The sequence below is a fragment of the Rhinolophus sinicus genome, linkage group LG01, assembly GCF_036562045.2.
Source record: "Rhinolophus sinicus isolate RSC01 linkage group LG01, ASM3656204v1, whole genome shotgun sequence".
Taxonomy (NCBI): Eukaryota; Metazoa; Chordata; class Mammalia; order Chiroptera; family Rhinolophidae; genus Rhinolophus; species Rhinolophus sinicus.
Window position 1 is genome coordinate 205,845 of NC_133751.1, and position 18,427 is coordinate 224,271.

Consider the following 18,427-nt stretch of genomic DNA (forward strand, 5'->3'; position numbering starts at 1 on the left):
AAACAGAAAAGGGAAAAACTCATTCAATGAGACCAAAATTATCGATGTGAAAACCAGACAGACATCACAAGAAAACAACAGACCAATATTCCTGATGAATATCGATACATAAATTCTCAATAAAACCCTAGTAAACAGAGCCCAGCAAATAAAAAAGAACTTACACCACGGCCAAGTAAAATTTATCCCAGGGAGCCAAGGCTGGTTCAGTAATTGGATCAACGTAATCCACCAGGAAGAAAAATCACATGATTGTCTCAATGATGCAGAAAAAGTTGACTTGACAAAATTCAACACTATTCTTGATAAAAATTCTCAGTAAACAAGAAATAGAGAAAAACTTCCTCAACTTGAAAAAGAGCATCTTTTTTTAAATGTACAGCTAATACTACACTTACTAGTGAAAGACAAAGTTTTCCCATGAGATATGAAACAAAGCAAAAATTTCCACTCTGACCTCTGTTATTCAACATAGTACTAGAAGTGCCAGCTAGCTCTTAAGGCAAGAAAAGAACATGAAAAGCATATAGATTGGAAAGGCAGAAATTAAACTGTCCCTATTTGCAGATGACATACCAGTCTACACAGAAAATTCCAAAAAATCACAAATAAAAAAATAACCCCAAAACCTTGAGTAAACATCAGGATGCCAGGAGGGCTGGTTCGAACCCAGAGTTGGCAGGTCGGGGGTGGGACCTGAGAACTTGCATTCCCCAGGTGACACTGACGCTGCTGGCCTGGGACCCACTTGGAGAACCCCTGACCTGGTGGGTAAAAGTGTGTTGCTGGTGCCAGACAGCGTGGCTTTGCCATGTGGCTCTGCCGCTGACTGGGTCCACGATAGGAACAAGCTACTCGGCCACTCTCTGCCTCAGTTTCCACATCTGTAAAACAAACTATTACCACCTACCCCACATGGCAAATACCATATAAGTGTGATCTAAAAAGGAATTGAGTCAAGTGGGGAAAGAAAGAGAAGCAGGAAAACGCTGCCTCCACTCTGAGTGTCCTTCCTTACTCTCCGTTCCCCCACCGCTGAGCTGGAGAGAGTGAGAGCCTAGCCTTATTTGGGGAACTTGTGGTGGGCACAGGCCCTGACTCCCCTGGGTGAGCAGATCTCAAGTATGAATGGTAAATGAGCACATGAAAGATGCTCAAGATCACTACCCACTAAGGAAATCCAAGTCAACACTCTAAGGCCGTACCAGTACACACCTGCCAGAACGGCTGAAATGAAACACACTGACCAGAGCTTGTGCTGGTGAGTACGTGCTTAACGGAAGCCTTCACACACTGCTGGGGGGATGGGGCAAGGAGAGCAAGTCTGCAAAACGGTCTGGTGGTTTCTTTACAGTTAAGCTCACACACGAATCAGTCGTTCAACTCCTGGCTATTTACCCTAAAGAAATGAAAACTTATTTTCACACGAAAGCCTGTACATGATGTTCCTAGCAGCTCAGTTCATAATTCCAAAACCAAAACAAGCCAAACACCGCTCAATGAGTGACTGGGTAAACAAAGCTTGAAAGAGCAATCAAGGGACGAATTACTGACACGTGCAATGGGTGAATGGCAACCCATCACACCACGTGCTGACACAGCATCCTGGAAAGGGCACACAGCACAGGGCTCAGTGGGTGCCAGAGGCTGGCAAGGGCATCACAGGGACACTTCCTGAGGCAGGGACTGGTCTGTCTCTCGACAGTGGTGGTTATTACGGGACCAAAAGCATTTTTCAACACTCATATAACTGTATACCCAAGTGAATTTTACTGTAATTATTTTAAAAAAACGTTTAAAGTTTACAGATAAAAAGACTATCTAAAATCAATGACCTAAGGTTCCACCTAAAGAAGCTAGCAAAAGAAGAGCAAAATAAGCCCAAGGTAAGTAGAAGGAATCCAATTAAAAAAAAAAAAAAAAAAAGAATCAGGGGCGGACGAGTGGCTCAGTTGGTTGGAGTGTGAGCTCTGGGCAATGGGGCTGCCTGTTCAACTCCCACATGGGCCAGCGAGCTGCACCCTCCACAACGAGAATGAAGTCAATGTGGTGCCGCTCAGCTCCCGGGTGGCCAGATGGCTCAGTTGGTTGGAGCACACGCTCTCAACCACAAGGTTGCCGGTTCAACTCCTCGACTCCCGCAAGGGATGGTGGGCTGCGGCCCCCTGGAACAATGGCAACTGGACCTGGAGCTGAGCTGCACCCTCCATAACTAAGATTGACAGGACAACAACTTGACTTGGAAAAGTCCTGGAAGTACACACTGTTCCCCAATAAAGTCCTGTTCCCCTTAAAAAAAAAAAAAAGCATCAAAATAGACCAAAAATTGAGAAAACAAGTGTAATGCAGAGACTCAGCTCCCGCTCCCTGCACAAGAACGCAGGATATGGTGAGTCCAAAAATGAACAATGACAGAGCCATAGATAGGGGAGTCATACCCCTATATTCTCAATGGCGGCCAGTCGAGACACAAAAGCAAACATCCGCCAGTACCCCAACGCGGGGTCTTCCTGCACCCATCTCATTAGCGGCTGGGCGAGACACAGGAAGTAGGATCCACACAATCCGCAATCTGCTATTCGTGCTTGTTAACCCCACTTGCTAGCCACAATCCACCGCCCGCTTCTCTGCCAACCAACCAACGCCCTACTGTAGCCACGGCCGTTCTATTAGTGGCTAATGGCTAACCGGTAACAGCTGATGGCCACCCAGCCACAGCGGATGGCCATCTAATAACCGAGCCAGCACCTTTCCATGTGAGGCCGAGAGCATGGAAACTGCTCTCTGGGACTCTGTCCCCACAACTAGCAGGGCCAAAAGTCTGGTAAAAACATCAAAATAAATAAATAAAAAAGACAAACCCTTAGCTAGACTTCAAGAAAATGAGAAAACACAAATTCACCAATATCAGGAATGAAAAAGGATCATCAGTGCAGAAGTTAGAGATATTGAATGTGTCCATAAGGAAATCGTTAATGAGGAAAGATTATAAACTCCTTCACACCAAGAAATCTGACAATTTAGATAAAATGCACAAGTTCATTGAAAAATAAACTTATCAAAACGAACACAAGATGAAACAGAAATCCAAATACCCCCTATAGCATGAAGCAAACTGAATGCATTATAGACACTGGGCCAGATGGTTTCACAAAGAAATCACATCTATGTTAAACAACCTCTTTCAGAAAATAGAGAAAGTGCAAAAACTTCCAAACCATTTTATAAGACCAGCAAAATATTCACACCAAAAAATGATAAAATATAACAAAAAAAGAAAATTACAAATGGATACCACTCATGAATACAGTTGCAAAAATCATTAAGAAAAATCAGAAATCAAATCCAATGCTATATTAAAAGGGTAGTTCATCATCACCAAGTGGGGTTTATTGTAGGAATGCAAGGTTGGTTAACCGTCAAACATCACTCAGTGAAATTAATCCTGTTTGTAGACTCAAAGAGAAAAATAATATAACTATTTCAAAAGATTTAGAAAAAGCAAACTAGAAATAGAAGGTAACCTCCTCAATGTGATAAACGACATCTATGAAATACCTCCAGCAAACATCACACTTAATGATGAAACATCAAACACTTTCCCCCAAATCAGGAAAAAAGCAAGTATGACAGCTCTAACCTGTTTTATCTAACACTGTCCTGGAAGTACTACACATTGTAATAAGGAAGAAAAAGAAAAAAAACAAAAAACGATCAAACAGAAACAAAACCGTCTGTACTTGAAGACATCGAAAACCCTATGAATCAATAAACACTACCAGTATACGTGAATTTAGCAAGGTAACAGAATACAAGGTTAATATACATACATATATGTATATGTGTATATATACTCACAGCAAACAATTGGATAATTAAATTTTTTTTAAAGCCCATTTACAATAGTGCAATAAACCTAAAATACTTAGGCATACATTTACCAAAAGATGTTCAAGACCTCTTCATTGAAAACTGTGGAATAAGGGGGGGGGGGGGAATGAAAAAAAGAAACAACACTAACGCATGTATTAGAGTCAACAACAAAGGAAGGAAAATGTATAGTGTGAAGAAGGTGTTAGGATGTCAGGGAGCCACTGGAGGAGGAGGTGCAGAGAAGAAATAACCCTAACTATATCCACAGAGATCTTCACAATGAATGACGGAGACAGAAGCGTTCAGGTTTCCCAAAAACCTGAAAGATACTACGATTCTAGAAAATGAAAATCTTCACTGACATAAAATAAGGGTAGAAAATGTATGAAAATATGGCTTCCTTCAAAGAATTAGAAACCTAACAAGAGTCAGCCCTATAAACGGTATTTCAGTTTTATTTCTTATAGCAAAGCAAAAACATTGTCCACACCTTTACAAAAAATCAGTTGAATTGCAGAAAACAAAGGATGTACAGATTTGTTTGTACACATATAGAAATGAATAAAATCTCAAAAGAAAACATTTGGGACTGTCTTTATAAAGCTGTCTATCCTTAAAGTTTTGTCCTTATCACATAAACTATTTTCATTATTTATGACATTTTAATATGTAAAATGATACTCACTTGGACAGTTCTAGAGCACTAAGGACAAACAACAAATACAACCGCCTTTAAAAAAATTAGTCGGGCCGTCCCAGTGGCTCAGGTGGTCGCTGGTTCGATTCTCACATGGACCAGTGAGCTGCGCCCTCTACAGCTAAGATTGTGAACAACGGCCCTCGCTGGAGCTGGGCTGCCGTGAGCAACCAGAGGTTGGCGTGAGCTGCTGTGTGCCGCTGTGGGCTACTGTGTGCCATGAGCTGCCGGTAGCCAGCGTGAGTGGCCGGCAGCCAGCATGAGTTGCTGTGTGCTGCCATGGGCTGCCATGAGTGGACGGCAGCCATCGTGAGTAGCCAGCAGCTGGCGAGAGCTGCCGTGAGCTGCTGTGAGAGGCCAAACGACAACAGGCGACCTACAGGGAGCTGTGTCCTACACAACTAGACTGAGAAAGAATGGCTTAAACCGGAGTGGGGAAGGGAGGAGGAAGAAGGGGGCGGGAGTTAGTCACTTCAATAAATGGTGTTGGGGGGCGGCAGGTTAGCTCAGTTGGTTAGAGTACGGTGCTCTTAACAACAAGGTTGCCGGTTCAATCCCCACATGGGCCACTGAGAGCTGCACCCTCCACAACTAGACTGAAACAACTACTTGACTTGGAGCTGATGGGTCCTGGAAAATCACACTTAAATTTTTTTTAAAAAGTTAAAAAAAGGAAAAAGTGATTGCAGTTTAAAAAAGAAAGAAAATGTTTTAAATAAATAAATAAATAAAACATAGGGGCGGCCAGATGGCTCAGGTGGTTAGAGCACGAGCTCTTAACAACAAGGTTGCTGGTTCAATTTCCGTGTGGGATGGTCGGATGCGGCCCCTGCAACTAAGATTGAAAACGGCGCCTGAACTTGGACCTGAGCTGCGCCCTCCACAACTACATTGAAGGACAACGACTTGGAGCTGATGGGCCCTGGAGAAACCCAATAAAAAATTAAAAATAAATAAAGAAATAAATAGTGTTGGGAAAACTGGACAGATACATGCAAAAAAGGGAACTGGACCACTTTCTTACACCACATACAAAAGTAAACTCAAAATGGATCAGAGACTTACACTTAAGACCTGAAACCATAAAATTCCTAGAAGAAAACATAGGCAGTAAACTGTCTGCCATTGATCTCAGAAATATTTTTTTGGATATGTCTCCTTGGGCACGAGTAGTAAGAAAAAAATAAACAAATGGAACTAAAGCAAACTAAAAAGTTTGGCACAGCAAAGGAAACCATCATCAAAACGAAAAGCCAGTTTACTGATTAGGAGAAGGTATTTGCCAATGATACGGTAAGGAGTTAATACCCAAAATATATAAAGAACTCATACAACTCAACATGAAAGGAAAATAAAACCAATCCCATTAAAAAAATGGGCAGAAGACATAGATAGGCATTTCTCCAGAGGACATACACATGGCCAATGGACAGATGGAAAGATGCTCAACATCACTAATCATCAGAGAAATGCACATAAAAACCACAGTGATATACCACCTCATTCTGGTCAGAATGGCATCACCAATGAATCAACAAACAACAAGTGCTGGTGAGGTTGTGGAGAAAAGGGACCCCTCGTGCACTGTTGGTGGGACTGCAAATTGGTGCAGCCACTGTGGAAATCAGTATGGAGGGTCCTCAAAAAAATTAAAAATAGAACTACCATATGTCCCACCAATTCCACTTCTGGGTACTTAGCCAAAGAAATCCAAAACACTAATCTGAATAGATACATGCACCCCTATGTTCATTGCAACATTATTCACAATAGTTAAGATGTGGAAGCAACGGCAGTGTCCATCAATGGATGAATGGATAAAGAAAATGTGGACACACATATAATGGAATGTTATTAAGTGAAACAAAAAAAAACAACCAAAAAAAAGGTGAAATCTTGCAATTTGTGACGTAGATAGACCTGGAGGGCATCATGCTAAGTGAAGTAAGTCGGACAGGGACATATATCACGTGCTTTCACTTATATAACCTAAAAACAAAATGAAAAAATGAACAAACTCATAGCTACAAAGAACAAAGTGATGGTTGCCAGATGGGAGGGGAGTTGAGGGGAGGGTGAAAAAGGGAAAGGGATTAAGTATAATTGGCAGTTACCAAACGTCATGGGGATGTAAAGGACAGCACAGGGAACAGAGTCAATAATATGGTGATAAGTATGTACGGTATCAGGTGGGGACTAGTCTCATCAGGGGATCACTCTGCAAGTTATACAAATGTCTAACCACTATGCAGTACACCTGAAATTAATATAATATTGCATGCCAACTGTAACTGAAAAATAAATTTTAAAAATAAATTAAAAACTATCAGTCACTGGTTTTAAAAGCACTTTTCAAAGTAACACACAAAAAATTTTGTTTTAATTTTGCCAAATATATAAGATACCATGACAAATTACTAACATCCCAAATAGCCTGCCACTGTGAAATTTAGCGACACGAAAAAGCTGCAGATAAAACTTTTTATCCCAACAGCTGCCACCATCCTTATACCTTCCATCATAACTAATGAAAACACAATTATAAACTTTATGTTGTGTCATCCTCGAGGTCTCTTTGATCTGACATCTGACCTACAAAATCCCAAGAACACAATGGCTAACTAAGATGCCCCTATGGCCAAAGGCAGGAGATCAGAGGGCGTGGCCAGGCTGGTGGTGTCAGGCTGGCAGGCTCGGGGGCGCCTACCTCGCTGACGCTGACAGTGCCACTTCCTATCCCAGCCAGCTGTGCCTCGAGCTGCTCGCTCACACACATTATCTCATTCTCCCCGTTTTGCAGACATGCCTGTGGAAATGAAGATAATAAACATGATGAACCAACAAAGCATTCCTATGGGAAACAGTCCCCAGACCTGGCAGATGCGAGATGTCTTAACTGAATAAGCCTGTAGTTTCAAATACTGACACTCAATTTGAAAACGTTTTTTTCTAATAAGGGCTTCCGTTAAAATGACATATTCATTCAATTTTCGAAAATCAGTTGCTGCATTTCTCCAGTCAATCTATTTAAAGCCACCAACAAGGAGAGATAAGGTCCATTTCTCCTCTAGTGATTAGGGACGGGTCCCGCAGACAGGTTGGCAGTGACCCTGGGATGGGCCCTGACCCCCATCTCCACTGAAGAGTTTAAAGCGCACAGCTGCAGACCCGCTGAGGCTCGGGTATGAAGGACACGCAGCCTCTAGGATTCCTACCAGCGCTGCCACTTACTCCTCCAACAACTGCCAGGTCGGCACTCCACGCAACGACCCTCAACTCAATCTAATACACTGCCAGGCCGTCTAAGGTTACGTTTTCTCCACAACTTGGTTATCGGCTGCACTGTATAGGGGCTGGTTTTCTTTTCTGCTTCAACAGCACAGCTACATAGAGGTAACAGAGGATTTAGAAGTGATTTCTCTTCACTCTGAGGTGGGAAGGTAACGGCGAGTGACAGCCTCCCCTTGACTGGGCGCCCTGGGAGGCAAAGGCAAGGCCGTCGCTCCCAAGTTCGATTTGCTTCCTTGTCACAGCTCTGTTGTCAGGGAAGTGCCTCTTTCACAGCCTCACTCCAGCAAGCGGCCCTCAGCAGCCCTGCCATCAGCACTGCGAACAGGAAGCAGAGTCTGGTGCGGAGCTGGGAGTGGACCAAGCTCGCCAGTCAAGGCCACTCTGGTTTTTCACCTGTGATGCCTAGAAGCTGTCCCGTGCAGACTCAGTGCAGACACGAGGCTGGCACCTCCAGAGTCACCTGCCAGCGTAGGGTCCCTCCCGTCTTCTGGAGGGCTGACGTCGCCCGCCCAGGACAGCCTGAGGCCCTAGCCGACACCCGACAGACACCCCACAGCTGAGGGTCCCCGCAGTGGGCCAGCCGCAGCACTTCTGTGACCCATAGAAGCTCAGGAGCAGAGGTGGGTCTCCTCAGCTCACCGTCATGCTGGCGCCATCAGCGTGACGCCCGCCAAAGCTGGCACCAGAGTGGCACCAGCCTAATTTTAGGTCCAGATGCCACGCCCCTTCACTCCTGTTCACTGAGTCATCTTCAATTTTTTCTAACTGCTCTTTCAAATCCAAAAGCTTTCGTTAAAATAAAAGACATAAGTATTTATTAAAAGTTACCTAATGCTCTAGTTGACTTAATAATTTTTAAGGTGATGCTGAAAGATTTCAAAGTATATGCCTCAAAGTGATTACAAGTAATCCTATAACCCATATGAAAATGGTCAAAGCACAAAGACTACCCAGGAGCTACAGACCCACCACTGCACTCTTGGAACACCTGGCATCCCCTGCTGGGCAAGGACTCGGGCGCTGGGCGTCAGGCAGCGAGCAGAGGGGCCCGCCTGCCCGCTTACCTCGCTGTCCTGTGGCAGGTGCGCCCTCTGCACAGCCTCTAACTGGACTTCTGGGCCCTCGGGACGGCGGCCCACAGGAGGCCAGGGGCGTCTGCCCTCGTCTTGTCTAGCCTGCCGCGTGGACACCGGAAGCAAGGTACTCAGCTGCTGCTCCTGGAAGACCTCCTTGTCCTAGTTGAGAAAATAGGCCCGTGTTTCAGGAATCGGGGCCTGAATTGCCGTGTTAGGGTGTACGCCGTCCCCGGCTCTGGTGGAGCTCCCCTGCACACACCTGCATGTACCACACACCTGATCCCAATGCCCCTGGTGAAGGACGCGGCCCCAGAGCCAGTGGGCACAGCAACCCACTGCAGGTGACTGAACCTTAGTGGTCACTCAACAGGTACAGAAAGAGTCTCCACACATAGCAATTTCAGAACACTGCAAAGAACTTGCCAAAGAACAGGGTAATGGCTGACAACACATCTGTACAGAGAACGTTAACAGCCCATTTAAGTTTTCCAAGAAAACGTGATATGGATAAAATGTCATAACACATTAAGTGGGCAAGGAACGGCATACCAAGTTGTATACAAGGTCCCACTGCGGAGGGAAAGAAAGGCATTTTCTACACGCCTGGCATCCAGAGTTCAGTGTTTGCTGGGGGGAACGGAAGGGGGAAGCCCACACAGGAAGTGGCAGGACGGGCACCACTGCCCTGCAGGCATGGGAAGGGGACACCTGGGCGCCGCTGGTGTCCTCACGAAGGAGCCCTGACTCTACTCAGTACCGTGCTTCCCCAAAAATAAGACCCGAAAATAGGACCATCAGCTCTAATGCGTTTTTTTGGAGCAAAAATTAATATAAAACCAGGTCTTACATTATATTAAAATATATTTTAATTATATTATATTAAAATATATTTTAATTATATTATATTAAAATACGACCGGGTCTTACATTAATTTTTGCTCCTAAAGATGCATTAGTGCTGATGGTCCAGCTGGGTCTTCTTTTCGGGGAAACATGACAGTTCTCATGGGCATTTTCCACAACCAAACATGCCTGGTGAAAACTCGCTTCCTTGGGGCAGGATGTGTCTTAGGGCCAGATGAGTGATTCTAGAATAAAATTTCTCATTGAGCCTCACTTTTCAGGTGAGCCTTTAACCTCCAGTGACAGAAGATAGATGAAGTCAGAAGTTCAAGTGCTTTTGACGAAAGCACTTGCGTGGCCACGCCGCGGGTCCCCTGCCCTCGCACTGAGCACAGCTCACCCCTCGCCTGAAACAGAAGCGTCTGTCCCTCACACGCATAACTGCAAATGACAGAAAACTGTCACTGGAGGCATTTTCATCAGAGGTGACATAAATTACTAAACTCAAAAATTAAAATAATTGTAACTAGCTCTAATGTTATTTAATGAAATAACTTTTATAAACCTAAAATCCTGAACATTTACTTTATGAAATTACTAAGGAGTGCTACACAAATTGTCATAAGATGCTATTATACTAAAAATGTGATACTGTGACTGATAAGAAATGTATATTTGGTCTCCTTCCGATTCCTGGCAGAGCTCCCAAAACCCTTGGACTTTCCTGAGTGATCTGAGAGCAAGGGGCTTGCCATTCATAACAAGCCCCTCCAACCCCACCTGAGTTGATGTTGCTAAGACGACTTCTGGAAAGCCCCTAGGTCACCTAAAGGTGGGGCTGGCCTGGTCGACAGGGGAACCAACCCTGTGATGAAGGGGTTGGACCTTTCAGTCCATCCCTGACCTCCATGGAGGGAAGAGGGGCTGGAGGTTGAATCAGTCACCAATGGCCACCGACTTACTCAATCATGCCTGGGTGATGGGACCTCCATCCATAAAAGCCCAAAAGGACAGGGTCCAGAGCGTCTGGTGGGTGAGTGCATGGAGGTGCTGGGACAGTGGACCCCAGGGACCCTGAGCCCACCCCCAGACCTTACCTTCTGCATCTCGTCCTCCCATCTGTTTCTGAGTTAGACACTTTATGACCCTAATCTCCTAAGAAACTTGTGCCCTGAGCCTGGGAGCCACTCTAGCAAATTCAAGGACTCTGAGGAGGGGTGTGGGGACCCCTGATTTCTAGGCGGTCTGTCAGAAGTACGTGTGGTTGAGACTTGCGGCTGATGTCTGAGGGCCAGTGCTGTGCAACTGAGCCCTCCCTTGTGGCGTCTGTACAAGCTCCAGGGGCTGGTGTCAGGACTGAGCTGGGAGCTGCCGAGGGCGGGGTGCTGCTCAGTGTGCGGGGAACCCCCACCTTTGGTGACCAGTTTCGTGACGCAGCAGAGGACGCACTGAGCACTTCCCTCCAGAACAGACAGAAGCAGGGAGGCCAGAGGGAAGTCCATTGGTCAGTGGGTGGCCCAGGGGCCTCGCTCACACTCAGGCTTTCCGAGCGGCTCAGGCAGTGTGCGCCCACAGCGGGAACCCGTCCAGACCCCCATGACAGCAGGTGCTCACCTGCTGCAGCTCTCGCATGGCTTGCCTCAGTTTCTCCAGCTCCTCCTGGAGCTGAGTCACCTTCCTCATGGTGCTGGCATTTATCTCTTCGAGATGCTTAATTTCCTCCTCTTGGATCAACACTTGTCTGTCTGCTAATTCTTTCTTTATAACCAATTCGCCAAGTTCATCTGATTTTTCTCTCAATTTTTCCTGTAAGAATTCAACCTAAAACAACAAAAAATGCTTCAGAAATACAACAGTTAAAAAAAATTCTTCCAAACAAAAAAGTCCCCAAACACTCGAGAGAAAACTCATCGTCCACGTGGTTCTCTGGACCTCAGTGTGCAGCGACGCCCTGGGAAGAGCACGATGGAGCCGTGGTACGAAGGGCAGGCTCCCAGGGGAAGACGTGAAGGCGAGGACACACGGTTTATCGCAAAATGGACTTAGCCCCGCAGTGAGGAACGTGAAGCACTCAGCAGGAAATGCGGCACCTCCAGAGAATCAGGCTGCGGCACCCAGTGTGCAGTCCCCTCGTAGGAGGGGCCGAAAGGAGCACGTGGGCTGGGATGTGACTGGATCCCGCAGGACGTCACCACTGGGGACACTGCGCCAAGGGGCACAGGGTCTGTGTCTTATTGCTCATGACTGCACGTGAACCCAGTTACCTCAGAATACGTTTCATTAACAAAGAACAAGCCCACTGACTACAGAGACCTCAGACAGGAGAAGCAGACAGTTCCGGCCCCACACTGATGGCTGCAGGAAAAAAGCAGCCAGATGCAGGGGCAAGGGCGCAAAACACGCCCCACCACATATCCCCGTGGGCTGGGCAGCGCCAATACGTACCTGCTCGTCCCGCTGTGCCCGCTGTCATTCCCGGGTACATGGAAGGCAAACACATTTTTCAAGATAAAGCTTAAGAGCCATAGAGAACCACTATCCCGCGAGTGTAGCACGTCGTGGGGCCAACTTACGTCATCATCAGGGGCGCCCCGGGGCCGTGGCCTGGCCGCCTGCCTCAGCTGTTTCTCCAGCCTCTGGATCTCCTGCTGGAACTCCTCACGCTCCTGCTCCCTCTCCACGGCCTGCTCCTGTCACCAGGCAAGATGTGCGCTCAGGGCCACATGGCTTCCCTGGTCCACAACCCCCCCCCCCAAAAGGGGACCTGGGAAAGGGGAGGCGCCCGAGCCTGCGCAGACCGCCCGCTAGCCTCTCACTCAGCGGCCAGGGCTGCCAGGTGGCACAGGTCCCCTGCCCAGTCATGTGGCCCTGCAGAAATGGCGCTAGTGCAGGGTCAGCCCTTCCCGTGTGGTGCAGGGAAACCTCGGAACATTCAGAAAGCGGAAAGCGTGGCCCTGACTGGCACCCATGCGACCGTGGGGCTCCTGATCAGACCGTGGCGCTCACGCATCACAGAGCCTCCGTCTGCCCTGCCCACCAACAGCTCAGAACCCTTACATCCATGAAGTGTCGCTGGCTGCGCAGCTGCTTGTCTAGACTCGCCAGCTGCTGCCGCAGCGCGCACAGCTCCGCTGCCTGCTCGGTGCACGCCTGGTGCTGCAATAGCTGCTCCTGCAACTCGGCCTCCAGCGCCTCTGTCTGGGCACGCAGGGCACGGTGGTCTTGCTCAGCCTGCTTCCGGCTCTCCGCCTGCTCCCTGGTCACGTCCTCCACTTCTCTCCGAAGAGCTGCAGGGACAAAGAGGATGGTGGGAGCCCAGGGCTCAGACTGCGGCCCTCATGCCGCAGCAGAGCCCCAAACGTGGTTTCCTGACAGTGATGCCGGTACAGCAGACGCCCACATGACACGGCTGCCCAGAAAAGGGCAGACACCGCAGCCAGCCTCCCTGGCGGCCTAGACGGGTCCTGGCCAGGACGGCAGCATGGGCTCCCTGAGGCTTGCAGACCCTGCCCACAGACACAGCATGGCTGCCCCTGTCCCGGTCTCTCTCCTCCCACAGGAAAAGGACTCAGCCGAGACCACTCAGCCACCTCTTGGGGGAACACGTGTACCCACAAGCTAGTGTGAGCTGCATCTCTGACAGGTGCGAGTGGCCGGCCATCAGGGCACTGTGGCCATGGGAGGGCGGGGTCCTGGGGGCACACACCTCCCTCAGCGGGTGGCTGTGGGGACCAGCGGTGAGGGCTCCACATGACACACAGGTCAGAAAAATGAGCTCACGTATTTGTTTCTTACGAATCTGCTCCTGAGTACAATGTTACCTGCAAACTCCACGTTTTATACCTTTTATGTTTTGACTGTTTTTAAATACTCAAAACTCTAGCAAATGACTTTTGCCAAAGCTGTATTCTCCTAGTTAAGATAACATTAGGAACTTTTTTGTCATTTTCAGTAGCATTTTTAAGTCACTCTCATTTTTTCGCGGTCTTGGCAATTTATCTCAAACAGGCTGGCGACATCCACAGTGCCGTTTGCCAGAGGCTCTTCTGACCCACAGACACGTAGAAGCAGGGTGACAGGCGGACACTGCCGTGAGCAGCACCCCACGTGCAGGTTCCGTCCCTCTTCAGCCCTGAGACACCCGGCTCCCAATAAGCCGCCGGCCTTTCCTACCGGCTTCCCGCTCCTGGGCTTCAGCAGCGGCCGCCTCCTTCTCACACAGCAGGACAGCATTCTTCTCCTTCAGCTCTGCCAGCTGCTGGGTCCCCTGCTGCAGTTGCTGGCTCAGGCTCTCCAGCTCGACCACGAGGCCCCGCTCAACCTCCTCCTTCTGGCCCAGCGCTTCCTGCAGGCTGGCCTTCTCCACCTTGAATCCCTCGATGATGCCTGGGGAGACAGGGGTGACATGCTGCGGGGCCCCACTGAGGCGCCACCAGGCAGATGAGGGCATCCCCGCACCAGCACGACAGCTCAGTAGTCGTGCCTACGTCTGTTCCTAGACAGACAGCACAGGGTCGGCCCACCAGGCAGGTGTGGGAGCTGCCAGACACAGTGACACAGCAGCCGTGTGCAGGACGTCTCCACCTCCCCTATGCACACACCACCCCCTAGTGCTAAGGGCCCAGCACACACGGCCACTGTGCGCGCTTGACACACCAGGGTCATGGGAGTCGGGGGCAGTCACAGAGGTGACTCCTAGCGGCACCCACTGTCCATCGCCCGTGACGGGAGGAAGAACGGTCCCATCCTGCCACATTACACTCTGAGGCTGTCGTCCCAGAGAGCAGCAGGAAGTAAGTGCCAGGGGACAGGACCGCTCCATGAGCCCGTCTGCTGCAGCCCTGACGGTGCACAAAGGCGGTTCCTTCCACTGAGGAAAGTCACTGACACCTCACACTGTTTGCTTTATTTTTACACTGGCTTGAAAACTCGGTGCTGACACTTCCCATGGCACGGCTCTGCTGCGTGCCCCCCCGCGCCCGCCAGCCGCTCACCCTCCGCCTTGTACAGCTCCAGCGTCAGCCGCGTCTGCGCTGTGTTCTCCTCCTCCAGGCGCTCCAGTAACTCCTGGTGTTTTCTCCCAACCTGTGCCATCTCCTCACTCCTGCAGCTAAATTCTTTCCCAAAATGATCATGAATTTGACGTGCTTCCTCCAGCTGTTAAAACACATAGAAAACTGGAACTATGCATCAAAAGAAATCGAAGCTCAGTTAATACAAACAGAATTCTACTCGCGTACAATTGTGGTAGAATCATCAATACTCCATAGAAAACAGTTTCAGTGTTCAGTATTATGTCAATTACTAAATAAAGTTGCTCATTCAACAAGTTTTCAACAGTTGTGCGCACAGACTCGCACACCTAGGCATCATCGATACACGTGTATCTGGCATGGCAACACCATCTAGGACACGTGACAGGAAGCCGATCAGTGAGAGCCTGGCACCTGGGAGGGGACAAGCCGCCAGCTCCACATGTGCAAAGTGGACGGGAGAGGCCACAGGGATAGGAGAAAGGGTGCCTGGGGCCAATCATCAGCCTGGGCCGGAGACCGGGTGTGGCTCAGTCACCACCAGGCCCCTCCAAGGCCTCCTGATGCCCCCACTTCCCAGCTTGGCCCTGGGCTACAATCTCCCCTCCCTCCCCTGCTTGTCTGGCAGGCATGTCCATTCTGCAGCAACCAGGCCATCTACAGGTTCGGGGGCCCTGAGTACCCCAGCTGTCCCCACAGACAACTCAGTACCTGGCCTGGGCCTCCCCTGCCTCCCTGTGTACCTGACGAAACTCAGCCAGTGAGGATACCTGTCGGTCTCACCCTGAAAACAGCCCCCAGGACTCCTTTTCTGAGGTCCTGCCCAGAGCATCCATCCTCTCGGGACACCTGCCCCGGCCTCAACAGGGCCCCTCAGCCCGTCCAGCTGCCCACCGCCCACAGGACACCTCTCCGCTAACCCACCGCCCACCGCCCACAGGACTCTGCTCAGCTCACCCCACAAACCTGCCCTGCGTTCCCTCCCATGCCTCACGTCCCTCCTTCTGTGGTGATGGCTGGCCCCCTCCCTGAGGAATGCACTCCGTGGGGGTGGACTTCCAGGGAAGGGGACACAGGGAAAGCAACACGGGCCCACGACAGACCAAGGCACTTGCTCAGACACAATGCCAGGACGACGGCCGGGCAAGAGCTGCAGACACCAGATGACCACACAAGGGCTTCTGTTTCTTTTTAATGACACTAGGGGACAATCAAAAGCACCTAATGACATGTCAGCAGCTGCCCAAACCTGTCTAGTTTGCAGACGGGAGGTGCAAAGGGGACAGGCTGCTGTGGGGCCGAGAAGGAAACGTCAGGTGTGGACAGGGAGGGGGCTCACTCAGGGTCTCTGAGTGCGAACAGAGGCCTCACATAACAGTTTTTGCGTTTAATGCACGGATGCAGAAAAAAGCGTCTCTCTACTGCTTTCACTGTCCAATTTAGTGTCTCTCCTATTTGTCTACAACATCCTACGAGGTTAACAAGTAATTCACTTTTTCAGTGGTAATGCCTGAGCAGAAGCGTACTAACTGGATCACAAGCAGCTGAATTACACGTCCCCTGAGTTAGGGCGCGGAGGCTGTTTCCATTCACAGCAAGCCCACTTCAAGACCTTAGGATCAGGAAAGACTCCTTCTCAGAGACAGGTGCGGAAAAGGACCTCGCCGGCAGTGACACGATAAGGGGCGGCACCAGAACCAACAGTCTCCGTCCCCAAATGCAGGGGCACAGAAAGGACAGAGCGACGGGTCCGACCCCTCCCTACTGGGCTGGGTGGGAATGGGAAAGGCCCAACGAGAAAGGCCATCGTCCAGCATCCTACACGGTCACCGTGCCTGAGGCAGTCGGGGCAGGAGTCAGCATGGGGCTGTATCTTACCTGCCTGCTGGAGTCCAGAACCATCTCCAAGAGACTGTCCACCGCCAGGGCGAGGCTCTGGTAGATTCTCCGGACAGGCTGCTCACACTCCAGCATGCTTTCTGGGCTCAGGAAGAAGCTCTCACACAGGTGACTGCTGATCTCGGCCTCGGAAGACATCTCCGTGCTCTCAGGCAGAGTCCCGTCAAGCTCCGGCACGGCCCCGTCACAGCCAGGCCACGTCTCCTCCAGGGCTGGCACTGCAGGTGAGCAAACAGGATGCCACATCAGGGACGACACCCCAGCACAAGCAGCAGGTCCGGCTGGGCCTGGAGGGGATGAGGGTGACACTCAGCGCCCAGGTGTCTGGGGCTCACCGGCAGACGGGGTCAGGCCGAGCCCCACGCGCTCGCTGATCCGGCTCTTCAGGGCGCTGGCAGCCTTCAGCGTCTCCCCAAACAAGCTCAGCAGCCTCCGCAGGGCGTCCTGGAGAGCTGTCCTGGGAATAGAAGCACAGGGGCAGCGGCCATCAGGGGGAACAGCCACCTGACCGGGGCTGCCTCAGCTCAGCCAGCAGCCCTGTGGACGCGAACAGGGCTGGTCTTCCTGCTGCTCCCCCTGATTTTAAAAGAAGCTGGACCACTGTGCCTTCAGGGCGCTCCTCAAAGGCCTGCAGCCAGCCGACAGACCAAACCCACGGTTCCCATGTCACAGCTGCCCTGGCCCTCAGGACCCTGCCCTTCAGAAGACGGCCGCCAGCCTACCCCACAGCCCACGACAACCAGGGTTTAGCATGATCTGCTCCTCAGAGGACTGGGAGCCAGGCTGCACCCCATCTCCAAGGTGGGCCTCCTCTGACCCTCAGTGTGACCCCGCCCAGGACAAGGCTATGAGCAAAGGGCTGCAGCTGGTGGCCAAGCCCGACCAGACGATGTGGTGCACTCACTCCCCATTGAGGGCGCCGCACGGGCACTGCTCTCAGCACGGACCACCACTGCCCCAAACACTCGAGGAGCCGCGCCTCATGGGGCCAACATTCCGGTGCAGAGCAGGAACTGGAGGGGACACTGCAGACTGCACAGAGCATGCGAACCCCAGGTTGGCGGGGCCTGACAACTCCCTGCTGCTGCCCAGGCCCCCACGGGGGCTGCCGAGGACACAGAGACCCTGCGGTTAGCGTGTGGGCAAAGGGGAGGTCAGGAGGGCCAGTGTCAGCTCTGCTCTGTGAAAAAAGCACCAGAGGCCCCTCCCAGCTGCCCACACCACCTGCTCACGCCCTGTGCCAACCCCCGGTCCCTACGATGATCCCAAAACGCCACCCTTGGTGTCCGGGCGTCTGCAGCTGCTGCTCACCTGGAGGACACACTCTAAACACCTGGGGTCATGTGCTCTCTGCTGAGTCCCTCCCGCGTGCGGAGCTGGTGACCGCAGAGCCTGTCACACTCCACCCTGCACCCATCTTAGTGACTCAGGGAGGCATGAAGCCACAGGCAGCTACAAACAAGGGTTACGGAAGCGAGCACGTGTGGACAGAGCCATGGGGAGGTTGGGGGATGCTGAGCAGGGACCCGCAGCGGGCTCAGACCTGAGCCAGGCCCGCAGTGGCCTGGTCTCTCTCAACCCTCAAGGTCAGTACAGGGCCACCGGACAAGGCTGCGGGCAGAGACAAGCTGGTGGGCACAGTAGAGATGGAGGGACCTGGAGAAGGGCCTGAGCAATGGCTCACACAGATGGGACGGCTCACACAGTGTCACAGA

The 18,427-nt window shown here is 50.6% G+C and overlaps 1 protein-coding gene across 13 annotated transcripts in view; it reads right to left on the bottom strand.

The window, feature by feature from the left end:
- Window positions 1–18,427, bottom strand: part of PCNT (pericentrin) — a 111,755-nt gene that overhangs the window by 34,047 nt on the left and 59,281 nt on the right. For 9 of the 13 annotated variants that reach the window (XR_012492119.1, XR_012492102.1, XR_012492108.1 and 6 more), the window contains 10 exons: window positions 17,048–17,169; window positions 16,692–16,930; window positions 14,775–14,937; window positions 13,954–14,166; window positions 12,838–13,067; window positions 12,354–12,470; window positions 12,226–12,246; window positions 11,395–11,601; window positions 8,926–9,096; window positions 7,278–7,376 (listed from right to left, as the gene is read on the bottom strand). Coding sequence is in view for 10 of the 13 variants with exons in the window: in XM_074319934.1 (XP_074176035.1) it covers window positions 7,278–7,376; window positions 8,926–9,096; window positions 11,395–11,601; window positions 12,226–12,246; window positions 12,354–12,470; window positions 12,838–13,067; window positions 13,954–14,166; window positions 14,775–14,937; window positions 16,692–16,930; window positions 17,048–17,169 (1,582 nt within the window). In the remaining 3 variants the exon portion in view is untranslated. The remainder of the gene's footprint in view (window positions 1–7,277; window positions 7,377–8,925; window positions 9,097–11,394; window positions 11,602–12,225; window positions 12,247–12,353; window positions 12,471–12,837; window positions 13,068–13,953; window positions 14,167–14,774; window positions 14,938–16,691; window positions 16,931–17,047; window positions 17,170–18,427) is intronic. The other 4 variants (XM_074319981.1, XM_074319882.1, XM_074320209.1 and 1 more) reach the window with 2 other exon arrangements.